This window comes from Pelodiscus sinensis, unplaced genomic scaffold (assembly GCF_049634645.1).
Source record: "Pelodiscus sinensis isolate JC-2024 unplaced genomic scaffold, ASM4963464v1 ctg165, whole genome shotgun sequence".
Lineage (NCBI taxonomy): Eukaryota > Metazoa > Chordata > Testudines > Trionychidae > Pelodiscus > Pelodiscus sinensis.
Window position 1 is genome coordinate 75,787 of NW_027466046.1, and position 14,092 is coordinate 89,878.

The window sequence follows — 14,092 nt, forward strand, 5'->3', positions numbered from 1 at the left end:
CCCACCGCCCCGTGTCGGGCTGTGACCAGGAACAGCCGGATCCCACTGGGATGGACCCTCCCCCCATGGCCGTGGATTTACATAACTCAAAGGTGCTTTGAGCAAATTATTACACGTGCCCCATGGATCCCCCTGTCCTGGTGCGCGGGGTCTCACGTCGCTGTGTCAGATCAGCCACGCGGAGTGGGGAATCCTTCGGGGGTTTTAAATGGGCATGAAAGTCCCCTAGGGCGGCCTCAGAGTCCGGGCGGTCACATGCAAACGGCCCTCTGTCCGTCGGGCTCCGCAGTGGCGGGGGGAGCGGCCAGGTGACTCCCCAGGCAATAAGGGAATTCTTTAAAAAGAACAGGAGGGAGGAGACTTTGGTCTTCGGCTGGGCTGCCCCTGAAGGAAGGAGCCGGCGGCCCCAGGGTGGGGAGACAGCCCTGGTTCGGAGGGGCAGCGGGCAGAGGTTTGAGGGGAAGAGTTCGTGCTGAGGTTTCAGTGTCGAATGAGCCCTGCTGCTGGACTGAATAAAATCACTTCTGCTTTCTGCCAAGCCAGAGGAAATAACTTACCTGGGGGCGACCAGGGGGCACGTTCCCCCGTTCGTTGCTAAAGGGGGCTCACCCTATCGAATTCATCGGGGTCCGATTCTGCTGGGCAGGGGATCCCAGGCAGCTGGGCCCCAAACTGCATTCTCCTCCGAGCTGAGGAGGGTCGGTGCCTGTGCTGCTTCTCGGGGGGCGGGGATCTCCGCTCGGGGCCTGCGCTGCAGGAGAGCAGGGAGCTGGCCCAGCAGGACCGGGCGGTGAGAAGCCCCAGAGAGCGGGGAGGCGAGGGGCGTGTCAGTGCCCCGGACGTCATCCCCGAGGGGTCGTCTGTGGCCGCCCCCAACGCTCTCACTGCCCTGCTCCCGCCGCCACTCACGATGGCCACCGGGCCTCGACCCGCGCAGGTCTGGTCTGCCCAAGACCGGGAGACGCCCAGGCAGGACCCTTTTACAGCGGGGAGACTGATGCACAGCAGGTACTGTGCTGTCCTCGGTAGAGAGCCCGAAACCATGGGCCTGGACACCTGACAATGGGAGACCCTCTCTCTGCTGCAACCCCACTCAGGCACCTCCTCCCCAGCCCCATGTGTCCCCTCACCTGCCTCCTCCCCAGCCCCATGTGTCCCTGCACCCCCCTCACCTGCCTCCTCCCCGTCCCCATGTGTCCCTGCACCCCCCTCACCTGCCTCCTCCCCGTCCCCATATGTCCCTGCACCCCCCTCACCTGCCTCCTCCCCAGCCCCATGTGTCCCTGCACCCCCCTCACCTGCCTCCTCCCCGTCCCCATGTGTCCCTGCACCCCCCTCACCTGCCTCCTCCCCGTCCCCATGTGTCCCTGCACCCCCCTCACCTGCCTCCTCCCCGTCCCCATGTGTCCCTGCACCCCCCTCACCTGCCTCCTCCCCAGCCCCATGTGTCCCCTCACCTGCCTCCTCCCCGTCCCCATGTGTCCCCTCACCTGCCTCCTCCCCGTCCCCATGTGTCCCTGCACCCCCCTCACCTGCCTCCTCCCCGTCCCCATGTGTCCCTGCACCCCCCTCACCTGCCTCCTCCCCGTCCCCATGTGTCCCCGCACCTCACTGAGACAATAGCTGGCCTGCAGTGGGAAGGAGCTGGGCTTGTGGTGCCCACAGCAGGGCACCTGTGCTGTCAGCAGCCGGTAGCTTTGAACCAAGGTCCCTTGGTGGGCTCAGACAAGAGGCCCTTTAGCCTGGCACATGCCCCATCAGGGCTGGACCGAGCCATTCAGTTTAATTGCGCCCCGGATTGGGAGAGGGTGCATACGTGGCCTTGCCCCCGCGCTGGTGCATGTGGGAGGGCGCATGCGTGGCTCTGCCCCCACCTGGCACGTAGGGGAGGGCACGCGGAGCTGGCGGTGGCAGGATGCACGTGCCCGGCCCGGCTACCACTGCTGGCACGCAACCCAGGGCTGCCTGGGACAGGCCGAGCCTGGCCGTGCAGGGCCTCGCGGCCGTGGGGGGGAGGGCGCTGCTGGCCTGTGCTGCGGGGGTTAACACGGTCCCCACCCCAGGCGAGTACTGCAAGGTGGCCCCTGGGAGCTGTTGCAGCCGCAATCTGGGAGCCAGGCGCCCCCCATAGGTTGGCACCCCGGGCAGCTGCCCGGCTACCCCCTGCCTTAATGGGCCTGACCCCATGCCAGCCGCCCACCTAAACCCTGTGACGCTGGCATCTGGGGAGCAGTTCCCAGCTCCTAGGGGCAGCACTTGGCACCAGACCCGCAGGCTGACCCGGCCACCGCGGCCACAGCAGGGAACTGGGACAGTGGCCAGGCCAGACTACATCTGCCCTTGGGGGGTGTTTGTGGGCCCTGGGCAGGCATGCTGGGAGAACACGCGTACTCAGGGCATTGCCCCAAGGGGGCCGCAGCAGGCAGGACCGTGGCACCGCTGGGAGACGAGGGCTCTCGAATGTTCCTTGGTTCTCCCACGAAGGACTCTCCAGGGCGGGTGGCCTTTTGCTGCACGTTTAATGGGTCCGTGCGGTGCACGGGCAGGCGGGCGCGGCTCACCAGATGAACAAGGGCTTGCCGTCGTCTCTGGCCAGCAGGGCCAGGCACTCCAGCAGGATGAGGACACTCCCCCGGAACCTGTTGGGTACCGTGTCCACCACCACGCTGCGCAGGAAGTTGATGTCGTTGTAGTTGGCGCTGGTGGCGGCGGCCAGCTCCGGCCGGTCCCGCAGAATGCCGTAGGTGTTCACGATGTACTCGGTGAAGGTGGGGAACGATTCCGGGTCGTACCCCAGATTTCTGACACGGCTCATTACATCGATGTAGCGCTGCACCAGCTCCGTGCACTGCTCCTTATTCACCACGCCCGTGAGGGGGTCGGTGCAAACCTGGGAAAGGAGGAGCGGTGTGAGGGGGCCGGGCAGCCTCGGTCAGAATCCCCAGTTACCGTTCCCTCGGGGGCAGGGGAGAGGAGACCGGATTCAGCCCAACCCCGTCAGCCCGAGGGACTCGCTGCCACGGCACGGCGGGGCGTCCAAGCCCTTAGAAGGCGTCTGAAGCGGGATGAGGGACCGTCCCTTGGAGAGTCCCCTGGGCAGTTCCAGGTGGGCACGTGCCCCTTGGGGAGGAGCTGCCCCCCCTTTGTGACAGGGTTAGAGGAGCTGCCCCTGAGGCAGCAAACACCACAACGGGCACTGCTGAGGTCCGGCCCCTTCCCCTGAATGGGAGTCAGCTGCTGCCAGAGACGGGATCTTGGTCACCTGGGCGGGGGGGGGGGGGGCGCCTGCAGTGCCTGGTGCACCCACTGTGGCACAGAGGGGGGCTGTCTGCTCTGTGACCGGGGTCCCCCAGCGCTGGATGGGAGATTCTCACTGACTCTCCCAAAAGTGGATTAACCCAGGGTCTGTCTACACTACCACTCTAGTTCGAACTAGCGGGGTAATGTAGGCATCCGGAGTTGCAAATGAAGCCCAGGATTTGAATTTCCCGGGCTTCATTTGCATGAAGCCGGCCGGCGCCATTTTTAAATGCCGGTTTGTTCGGACTGCGTGCCGTGTGGCTACACATGGCACGAACTAGCTAGTTCGGACTAGGCTTCCTAATACGAACTAGCTGTACTCCTCATTCCACGAGGGATACAGCTAGTTCGGATAGGAAGCCTATTCCAAACTAGCTAGTCCATGCCGCGTGTAGCCGTGTGGCACGGGGTCCGAACTAGCCGGCATTGAAAAACGGCGCCGGCCGGCTTCATGCAAATGAAGCCCGGGAAATTCAAATCCCAGGCTTCATTTGCAACTCCGTATGACTACATTACCCCCCCTAGTTCGAACTAGAGTGGTAGTGTAGACAGACCCCCAGACACCCAGGCTCAGTCGCCCAGGGAGAGAAAAAGGGAGGAGGGGGAGACCAGCCCCTGGTTGGGGGGCAGAGCTGGAAGGGAGTTTGAGTTTCTGTCGGGGATCATGGAGGAAGCAGCCTGAGCAAGGGGCTGGGATTTAGGGGCCCAGGCTCCCCCATCTCAAGGGGGCTGAGGCATCCTAGGCCTGCCCTGTAACCAGATGCCATCTGTGCTGGGCTGTACCCTGGAGAAGCAATAAACTCCCCTGTTCTACTGGCTGGGGGAGTCTGTTTGTGCCACTTTGGGGGTGCAGGAGGCGGGGGAACCCGACGCGCCGTCACAGCCACCCTCCGATTCTCTCCTACCTGGGGGATCTTGAGGGGGACGTTGTAGACGGTGAAGCCGTAGAGCCGCGTGTGCTCAGGGAAGATGTTGGAGAGGATCCGGCGTTCCAGCTGGAAGGCGATTTCCCCCACGGTGCGCTCCCGCAACTCCGTGCTGTGATCTGCAAGGCCCCAGGAAGCCAGTTAGCAGGGAGCCGGTGTTTGAAGGCAGGGTCAGGACAAGCAAGTCGTGGGTCTACGGCGACACCAAACCAGACACAGAGCACCTCACTGGCCAAGAGGAAGTTACACAAGCACCCCCCTCAGGCACCCCAGTGCTCCCTGTGCCCCCCAGCCCCCCTCACACAGGGGAGAGGTGATAACCCATCCCCCCCTCCCCTCAGATACCCCAGTGCTCCCTGTGCCCCCGCAGCCCCACCTCATACAGGGGAGAGGTGATAACCCATCCCCCCCTCCCCTCAGATACCCCAGTGCTCCCTGTGCCCCCGCAGCCCCACCTCATACAGGGGAGAGGTGATAACCCATCCCCCCCTCCCCTCAGGCACCCCAGTGCTCCCTGTGCCCCCGCAGCCCCACCTCATACAGGGGAGAGGTGATAACCCATCCCCCCCCTCCCCTCAGATACCCCAGTGCTCCCTGTGCCCCCCCCACCTCACACAGGGGAGAGGTGATAACCCATCCCCCCCTCCCCTCAGACACCCCAGTGCTCCCTGTGCCCCCCCCACCTCACACAGGGGAGAGGTGATAACCCATCCCCCCCTCCCCTCAGACACCCCAGTGCTCCCTGTGCCCCCCAGCCCCCCTTACACAGGGGAGAGGTTATAACCCATCCCCCACCTCCCCTCAGACACCCCAGTGCTCCCTGTGCCCCCCACAGCCCCACCTCATACAGGGGAGAGGTTATAACCCATCCCCCACCTCCCCTCAGACACCCCAGTGCTCCCTGTGCCCCCCCCACCTCACACAGGGGAGAGGTGATAACCCATCCCCCCCTCCCCTCAGACACCCCAGTGCTCCCTGTGCCCCCCAGCCCCCCTCACACAGGGGAGAGGTTATAACCCATCCCCCACCTCCCCTCAGACACCCCAGTGCTCCCTGTGCCCCCCAGCCCCCCTCACACAGGGGAGAGGTTATAACCCATCCCCCACCTCCCCTCAGACACCCCAGTGCTCCCTGTGTCCCCCCAGCCCCCTTACACAGGGGAGAGGTTATAACCCATCCCCCACCTCCCCTCAGACACCCCAGTGCTCCCTGTGTCCCCCCAGCCCCCTTACACAGGGGAGAGGTTATAACCCATCCCCCCCTCCCCTCAGACACCCCAGTGCTCCCTGTGCCCCCCAGCCCCCCTCACACAGGGGAGAGGTGATAACCCATCCCCCACCTCCCCTCAGACACCCCAGTGTTTCCTGTGCCCCCCCAGCCCTCCTCACACAGGGGAGAGGTGATAACCCATCCCCCACCTCCCCTCAGACACCCCAGTGCTCCCTGTGCCCCCCAGCTCCCTCTTACACAGGGGAGAGGTTCTAACCCATCCCCCACCTCCCCTCAGACACCCCAGTGCTCCCTGTGCCCCCCCAACCCCCCTTACACAGGGGAGAGGTTATAACCCATCCCCCACCTCCCCTCAGACACCCCAGTGCTCCCTGTGCCCCCCCCAGCCCCACCTCACACAGGGGAGAGGTTATAACCCATCCCCCACCTCCCCTCACACACCCCAGTGCTCCCTGTGCCCCCCAGCCCCCCTCACACAGGGGAGAGGTTATAACCCATCCCCCACCTCCCCTCAGACACCCCAGTGCTCCCTGTGCCCCCCAGCCCCCCTTACACAGGGGAGAGGTTATAACCCATCCCCCACCTCCCCTCAGACACCCCAGTGCTCCCTGTGCCCCCCCAACCCCCCTTACACAGGGGAGAGGTTATAACCCATCCCCCACCTCCCCTCACACACCCCAGTGCTCCCTGTGCCCCCCCAGCCCACCTTACACAGGGGAGAGGTTATAACCCATCCCCCACCTCCCCTTGGACACCCCAGTGTTCCCTGTGCCCCCCCCCCAGCCCCACCTCACACAGGGGAGAGGTTATAACCCATCCCCCACCTCCCCTCAGACACCCCAGTGCTCCCTGTGCCCCCCCAGCCCCCCTCACACAGGGGAGAGGTGATAACCCATCCCCCACCTCCCCTCAGACACCCCAGTGTTTCCTGTGCCCCTCCCAGCCCCACCTCACACAGGGGAGAGGTTATAACCCATCCCCCACCTCCCCTCAGACACCCCAGTGCTCCCTGTGCCCCCCAGCCCCCCTTACACAGGGGAGAGGTTCTAACCCATCCCCCACCTCCCCTCAGACACCCCAGTGCTCCCTGGGCCCCCCAGCCTCCCTTACACAGGGGAGAGGTTCTAACCCATCCCCCACCTCCCCTCAGACACCCCAGTGCTCCCTGTGCCCCCCCCAGCCCCACCTCACACAGGGGAGAGGTTATAACCCATCCCCCACCTCCCCTCACACACCCCAGTGCTCCCTGTGCCCCCCCAGCCCCCCCTTACACAGGGGAGAGGTTATAACCCATCCCCCACCTCCCCTCAGACACCCAGTGCTCCCTGTGCCCCCCCAGCCCCCCTTACACAGGGGAGAGGTTCTAACCCATCCCCCACCTCCCCTCAGACACCCCAGTGCTCCCTGTGCCCCCCCCAGCCCCACCTCACACAGGGGAGAGGTTATAACCCATCTCACCAGCCCAGAACAGGCTCTCCCAGTCCCAAAGGACCAGCCCCAATCCCAGGGCGATTTGTAGCTCCGAGCCAGAAAACCCCTCTGGGCCCAGTTCAGAGCAAAGCTGCTTCTGGAGTGAGGAGTGGACTGGAGACAAAGGGAGGATCCCCAGGACCCTTGGCCACGCGGAGGGAACCCCACTGATTTCCTCGTGCGAGGGCACCTCCAGAAATGGAGCGTGTCACGGGCACGAGGCCCCTGCCCCTAGCGGCCATTGTGCACACGCTGATCTGCAGCTTCACAGCCGACCTCCCCTGGTGGGGCTGGGCAGCCCCTGAGGTCCACTGTGGCCACGTCACGGGCCCGTGGGCTGCACGGACAGAGCCAGCCGGGCCTCGGCTTCCATGAGACAGCTCCCTCGGCCACTTCGCACGGCGTGTGGGGCGCCACCGTGGGTGCAGCCGTGTCCTGCACGATCCTCGTGAAACCCAACCGTCTCACACAGGGCGGCCGCCTCGCCGCTGCCGTGGCCCCACGGCTGGCCAGAGAGTGCCCCTTGTGCTGGCGCGTGCAGGTCCCCGGCATTCCCACGCTGCCCAGCAGCGCCCGGGGTCGCGCGCAAGTCGAGAACTTGGACTTTTTTCCTTAACAACTGAGCGTGTGAAGCCAGGAGCTTTGGCGCTGCGACCGGCCCCTGCCGACATGCCGGGGACAGCCCAACGTTCCCCTGGGGTCTCCCCGGCTCCTTCCCTCGAGTCCCCCACAGACGCGCCGGGCGCTGGGAATTGGCAGCGTTTGCTTCCCCGGCGCGAGGGCGTGAGACGGAGCCGCTGGAGCTCCAGGGAGCCCCAGCCTGTACTCCTTCCCACACAGCACCAGCCCAGCCCCACCGAGCACGTCGGCTGCCCCCTGGCAGCAAGGAGCTTCCCCAGCAAATCCCCTCGAAACCCCAGCGCTCCCTGCTCCCCCCAGACCCTCCCACACAGGGGAGAGGTTATAACCCATCCCCCCCACTTCCCCTCAAACATCCCAGTGCTCCCTGTGCCCCCCAGCCCCTCCTTACACAGGGGAGAGGTTATAACCCATCCCCCACCTCCCCTCAGACACCCCAGTGCTCCCTGTGCCCCCCAGGCCCCCCTTACACAGGGGAGAGGTTATAACCCATCCCCCCCACTTCCCCTCAAACATCCCAGTGCTCCCTGTGCCCCCCAGCCCCTCCTTACACAGGGGAGAGGTTATAACCCATCCCCCCCACTTCCCCTAAGACACCCCAGTGCTCCCTGTGCCCCCCAGCCCCCCCTTACACAGGGGAGAGGTTATAACCCATCCCCCCCGCTTCCCCTAAGACACCCCAGTGCTCCCTGTGCCCCCCAGCCCCCCTGACACAGGGGAGAGGTTATAACCCATCCCCCACCTCCCCTCAGACACCCCAGTGCTCCCTGTGCCCCCCAGACCCTCCCACACAGGGGAGAGGTTATAACCCATCCCTCACCTCCCCTCAGACACCCCAGTGCTCCCTGTGCCCCCCAGACCCTCCCACACAGGGGAGAGGTGATAACCCATCCCCCACCTCCCCTCACACACCCCAGTGCTCCCTGTGCCCCCCAGACTCCCCTTACACAGGGGAGAGATTATAACCCATCCCCCCACCTTTCCTCAGACACCCCAGTGCTCCCTGTGCCCCCCAGACCCTCCCACACAGGGGAGAGGTTATAACCCATCCCCCACCTCCCCTCAGACACCCCAGTGCTCCCTGTGCCCCCCAGCCCCCTTACACAGGGGAGAGGTTATAACCCATCCCCCACCTCCCCTCAGACACCCCAGTGCTCCCTGTGCCCCCCCAGCCCCTCTTACATAGGGGAGAGGTTATAACCCATCCCCCACCTCCCCTCAGACACCCCAGTGCTCCCTGTGCCCCCCAGACTCCCCTTACACAGGGGAGAGGTTATAACCCATCCCCCACCTTCCTTAGGTTAGATAGACATCTGTCAGGGATGGTGTAGACGGAGCTTGGTCCTGCCTTGAGGGCGGGGGGCTGGACTCGATGACCTCTTGAGGTCCCTTCCAGTCCTATGATTCTATGATTCTAACCCATCCCCCACCTCCCCTCAGACACCCCAGTGCTCCCTGTGCCCTCCAGCCCTCCCTTACACAGGGGAGAGGTTATAACCCATCCCCCACCTCCCCTCAGACACCCCAATGCTCCCTGTGCCCCCCCAGCCCCTCTTACACAGGGGAGAGGTTATAACTCATCCCCCCCACTTCCCCTCAGACACCCCAGTGCTCCCTGTGCCCCCCAGCCCCACCGCACACAGGGGAGAGGTGATAATCCATCCCCCACCTCCCCTCAGACACCCCAGTGCTCCCTGTGCCCCCCAGCCCCACCGCACACAGGGGAGAGGTGATAATCCATCCCCCCACCCAGAACAGGTTCCCGCAGTCCCAAAGTTCCCACCATGGTCCCAGAGGTCCAGTTCTTTAACAATTTTATTTTCAGCCTTTGCTCTTTTTCTTTTGTTGATACCCTCCAGGCGTCGGGTGCTACAGGACGGTCCCGTCGGGCCCTGTGGGGTGAGATCTGAGGGGTACATCGACCTGGCACTGTGGGGCCCTTTGGGATGGGGAGGGCCTGCCCGGTTTTAGCTATTTAGGCTTCTGGCTGCTTTTGAAACCCAGGGGAGTGAGGAGTCAAAATCTCTTGGTGCCTCCAGGCCGAGGCAAGGAATGGGGCATCCCAAGGGGGCTGGCCCCAGCGGGTCTGAAATGAGACGGGGGGTTTGCACGGCGAGGGGGGCAGGAGCGAGGGAGCTGCAGCCAGGCCCTGTGGGTCTGCCGGCCATTCAGCTGTGGCTTTGGCAGCAGGGTGACTCCCAGAGCCGAGTAGGTGGGCCTCTCCACCTGATGCTCCATCCCAGAGGCTGGGCGGGGTCCCTGCAGAGAGGGGGCCCTCGCTGGCTGCCAGGTGGCGCGTGGATGGGTGAATGGGGACAGAGCCGCGCTCGGGGACAGAGCCTGGGGCTCCCGACCTCCGGCAGGAGACTGGCCACAGGGCCTGGGCAAGGGCATGTCCTCGGCACCCAGAAGAGCCGCCATGTGCCCACTCCTCCCTGTGGCCACAGGCTGGGGGCGGGCGCAGCCGCGCCAGGCCGACCTCAGGACTGAGCACATGGGATGAAGGCCCTGGCCAGGCAGACATGAGCCGGGGTCGACGGGGTAACACCGACCAGCGACATGAAGGCAGCCCGCCCGGGGCGCAGGGCCAGAAGGAAATCCCCAGCAGGTGTGCCGCGTCCGGACCTTGCTGGGCGCTAGGTTGGGCAGTGGGCGACCCCTACTGGCCTCTGTGTGTAAGCACAGCCAGGCCGGGTCAGACTACAGGTCCATCCGGCCCAGAGTCCTGTCTGCCAACAGTGGCCAATACCAGGTGCCCCAGAGGGAGGGAACACAACAGGGAATCCCTCCCCTGTTTCCCACCTCCAGAGAAACAGAGGCAGGGACACCATTCCTACCCATCCTGGCTAACAGCCATTGATGGACCTAACCTCCATGCATCTATCTAGCTCTTTTTTGAACCCTATTAAAGTTCTAGCCTTCACTGCATCCTCTGGCAAGGAGTTCCACAGGTTAACTGTGCTCTGAGTGAAGAAAAACTTCCTTTTGTTTGTTTTAAACCTGCTGCCTGTTCATTTCATGTGGTGACCCCTAGTTCTTACATTGTGGGAACAAGTAAATAACTTTTCCTTATTTGCTTTTTCCACACCACTCATGATTGTATAGACCTCTGTCCTATCCCCCCTTTGCCCCTCTTTTCTAAGCTGAAAAGTCCCAGTCTTTTTAATCTCTCTTCATGTGAGACCTGTTCCAAACCCCTCAGCATTTTAGTTGCCCTTTTCTGAACCTTTTCCAATGCCAAGAGATCTTATATGAGATGAGGTGACCACGTCTGTACACAGGATTCAAGCTGTGGGCGTCCCAAGGTTTATACAGAGGCAATAAGCTCTTCTCTGTCTTATTCTTTATCCCTTTTTTAATGACTCCCAACATTCTGTTTGTTTTTTGACTGCCGCTGCGCTCTGCGCGGATGTTTTCATGACCCGCAATGACCCCAAGGCACCGTGGAACGAGGCGTACAGATAGTTCGATTAGAAGCCTAATCCCAACTAGCTAGTCCGTGCAGCGTGTAGCCGCGCGGCTCGGGGTCCGAACTAGCCGGCATTTAAAAATGGCGCTGGCCGGCTTCATGCAAATGAAGCCTGGGAAATTCAAATCCCGGGCTTCATTTGCAACTGTGCATGACTACATACCCCGCTAGTTCGGACTAGAGTGGTAGTGTAGACAGACCCTTGGATACTTGTGTCCCTGCAGTTCCATTCAGCTGTGTCTCTCCCCCCATACCCGATGGCTGTGTCTACACTGGCGGGCTCTTGTGGAAGAACTCTTGCACAAGAACACATCCACACAGCCATGTGCTTGTGTGCAAGAGCATCCATGGCAGTATGGCTGCTCTCTTGCGCAAGAAAGCTCTGATGGCCATGTTAGCCATAGGGGTTTCTGGCAGAAGAACCCCTGCCGCGTGTCCACACTGCCCTCTTGCGCAGAAGGGCTTGCACTCGTTAGAGAAGAGCATCGCTCCTGCGCAAGGAGCCCTCTTCCCATGCTGGACTATAAATCTTTCTGCGCAAGAGCAGCTGGGCTGTGTGGACGCTCTGTGGAAGAATACCAGTTCTTGTGCAAGAACCTGCCAGTGTAGACATAGCCTATGTGTCCCTGCACTGCACTCAGCCACCTCCTCCCCTGTCCCTATGTGTCCCTGCACTGCACTCAGCCACCTCCTCCCCTGTCCCTATGTGTCCCTGCACCCCACTCAGCCACCTCCTCCCCTGTCCCCATGTGTCCCTGCACTGCACTCAGCCACCTCCTCCCCTGTCCCTATGTGTCCCTGCACTGCACTCAGCCACCTCCTCCCCTGTCCCTATGTGTCCCTGCACTGCACTCAGCCACCTCCTCCCCTGTCCCCATGTGTCCCTGCACTGCACTCAGCCACCTCCTCCCCTGTCCCCATGTGTCCCTGCACTGCACTCAGCCACCTCCTCCCCTGTCCCCATGTGTCCCTGCACTGCACTCAGCCACCTCCTCCCCTGTCCCCATGTGTCCCTGCACTGCACTCAGCCACCTCCTCCCCTGTCCCCATGTGTCCCTGCACCCCACTCAGCCACCTCCTCCCCTGTCCCCATGTGTCCCTACACTGCACTCAGCCACCTCCTCCCCTGTCCCTATGTGTCCCTGCACTGCACTCAACCACCTCCTCCCCTGTCCCTATGTGTCCCTGCACTGCACTCAGCCACCTCCTCCCCTGTCCCTATGTGTCCCTGCACTGCACTCAACCACCTCCTCCCCTGTCCCTATGTGTCCCTGCACTGCACTCAACCACCTCCTCCCCTGTCCCCATGTGTCCCTGCACTGCACTCAGCCACCTCCTCCCCTGTCCCCATGTGTCTCTGCACTGCACTCAGCCACCTCCTCCCCTGTCCCCATGTGTCCCTGCACTGCACTCAGCCACCTCCTCCCCTGTCCCCATGTGTCCCTGCACCGCACTCAGCCACCTCCTCCCATCCCCATGTGTCCCTGCACCCCACTCAGCCACCTCCTCCCATCCCCATGTGTCCCTGCACCCCACTCAGCCACCTCCTCCCCTGTCCCCATGTGTCCCTGCACCCCACTCAGCCACCTCCTCCTCCCCTGTCCCCATGTGTCCCTGCACCCCACTCAGCCACCTCCTCCCCTGTCCCCATGTGTCCCTGCACCCCACTCAGCCACCTCCTCCCCTGTCCCCATGTGTCCCTGCACCCCACTCAGCCACCTCCTCCCCTGTCCCCATGTGTCCCTGCACCTCACTCAGCCACCTCCTCCCCTGTTCCCATGTGTCCCTGCACCCCACTCAGCCACCCCTCCTTCCCTGTCCCCATGTGTCCCTGCACCCCACTCAGCCACCTCCTCCCCTGTCCCCATGTGTCCCTGCACCCCACTCAGCCACCTCCTCCCCTGTCCCCATGTGTCCCTGCACCTCACTCAGCCACCTCCTCCCCTGTCCCCATTTGTTCCTGCACCCCACTCAGCCACCCCTCCTTCCCTGTCCCCATGTGTCCCTACACTGCACTCAGCCACCTCCTCCCCTGTCCCTATGTGTCCCTGCACTGCACTCAACCACCTCCTCCCCTGTCCCTATGTGTCCCTGCACTGCACTCAGCCACCTCCTCCCCTTTCCCCATGTGTCCCTGCACCCCACTCAGCCACCTCCTCCCCTGTCCCCATGTGTCCCTGCACTGCACTCAGCCACCTCCTCCCCTGTCCCCATGTGTCTCTGCACTGCACTCAGCCACCTCCTCCCCTGTCCCCATGTGTCCCTGCACTGCACTCAGCCACCTCCTCCCCTGTCCCCATGTGTCCCTGCACCGCACTCAGCCACCTCCTCCCATCCCCATGTGTCCCTGCACCCCACTCAGCCACCTCCTCCCATCCCCATGTGTCCCTGCACCCCACTCAGCCACCTCCTCCCCTGTCCCCATGTGTCCCTGCACCCCACTCAGCCACCTCCTCCTCCCCTGTCCCCATGTGTCCCTGCACCCCACTCAGCCACCTCCTCCCCTGTCCCCATGTGTCCCTGCACCCCACTCAGCCACCTCCTCCCCTGTCCCCATGTGTCCCTGCACCCCACTCAGCCACCTCCTCCCCTGTCCCCATGTGTCCCTGCACCTCACTCAGCCACCTCCTCCCCTGTTCCCATGTGTCCCTGCACCCCACTCAGCCACCCCTCCTTCCCTGTCCCCATGTGTCCCTGCACCCCACTCAGCCACCTCCTCCCCTGTCCCCATGTGTCCCTGCACCCCACTCAGCCACCTCCTCCCCTGTCCCCATGTGTCCCTGCACCTCACTCAGCCACCTCCTCCCCTGTCCCCATTTGTTCCTGCACTGCACTCAGCCACCTCCTCCCATCCCCATGTGTTCCTGCACCCCACTCAACCACCTCCTCCCCTGTCCCCATGTGTCCCTGCACCCCTCTCAGCCACCTCCTCCCCTGTCCCCATGTGTCCCTGCACCTCACTCAGCCACCTCCTCCCCTTTCCCCATGTGTCCCTGCACCCCACTCAGCCACCTCCTCCCCTTTCCCCATGTGTCCCTGCACCCCACTCAGCCACCTC

At 63.4% G+C, this 14,092-nt stretch overlaps 1 protein-coding gene across 1 annotated transcript in view; it reads right to left on the minus strand.

Moving 5' to 3' along the window:
• Positions 1-2,502: 2,502 nt before the first annotated feature.
• LOC142826412 (uncharacterized) overlaps positions 2,503-14,092 on the minus strand; it is a 63,332-nt gene continuing 51,742 nt past the window's right edge. Inside the window, exons 4-5 of the mRNA XM_075918649.1 lie at positions 4,206-4,345; positions 2,503-2,890 (exon numbers count right to left, since the gene is read on the minus strand). Coding sequence (XP_075774764.1) covers positions 2,558-2,890; positions 4,206-4,345 — 473 coding nt within the window. The 3' untranslated portion in view covers positions 2,503-2,557. The remainder of the gene's footprint in view (positions 2,891-4,205; positions 4,346-14,092) is intronic.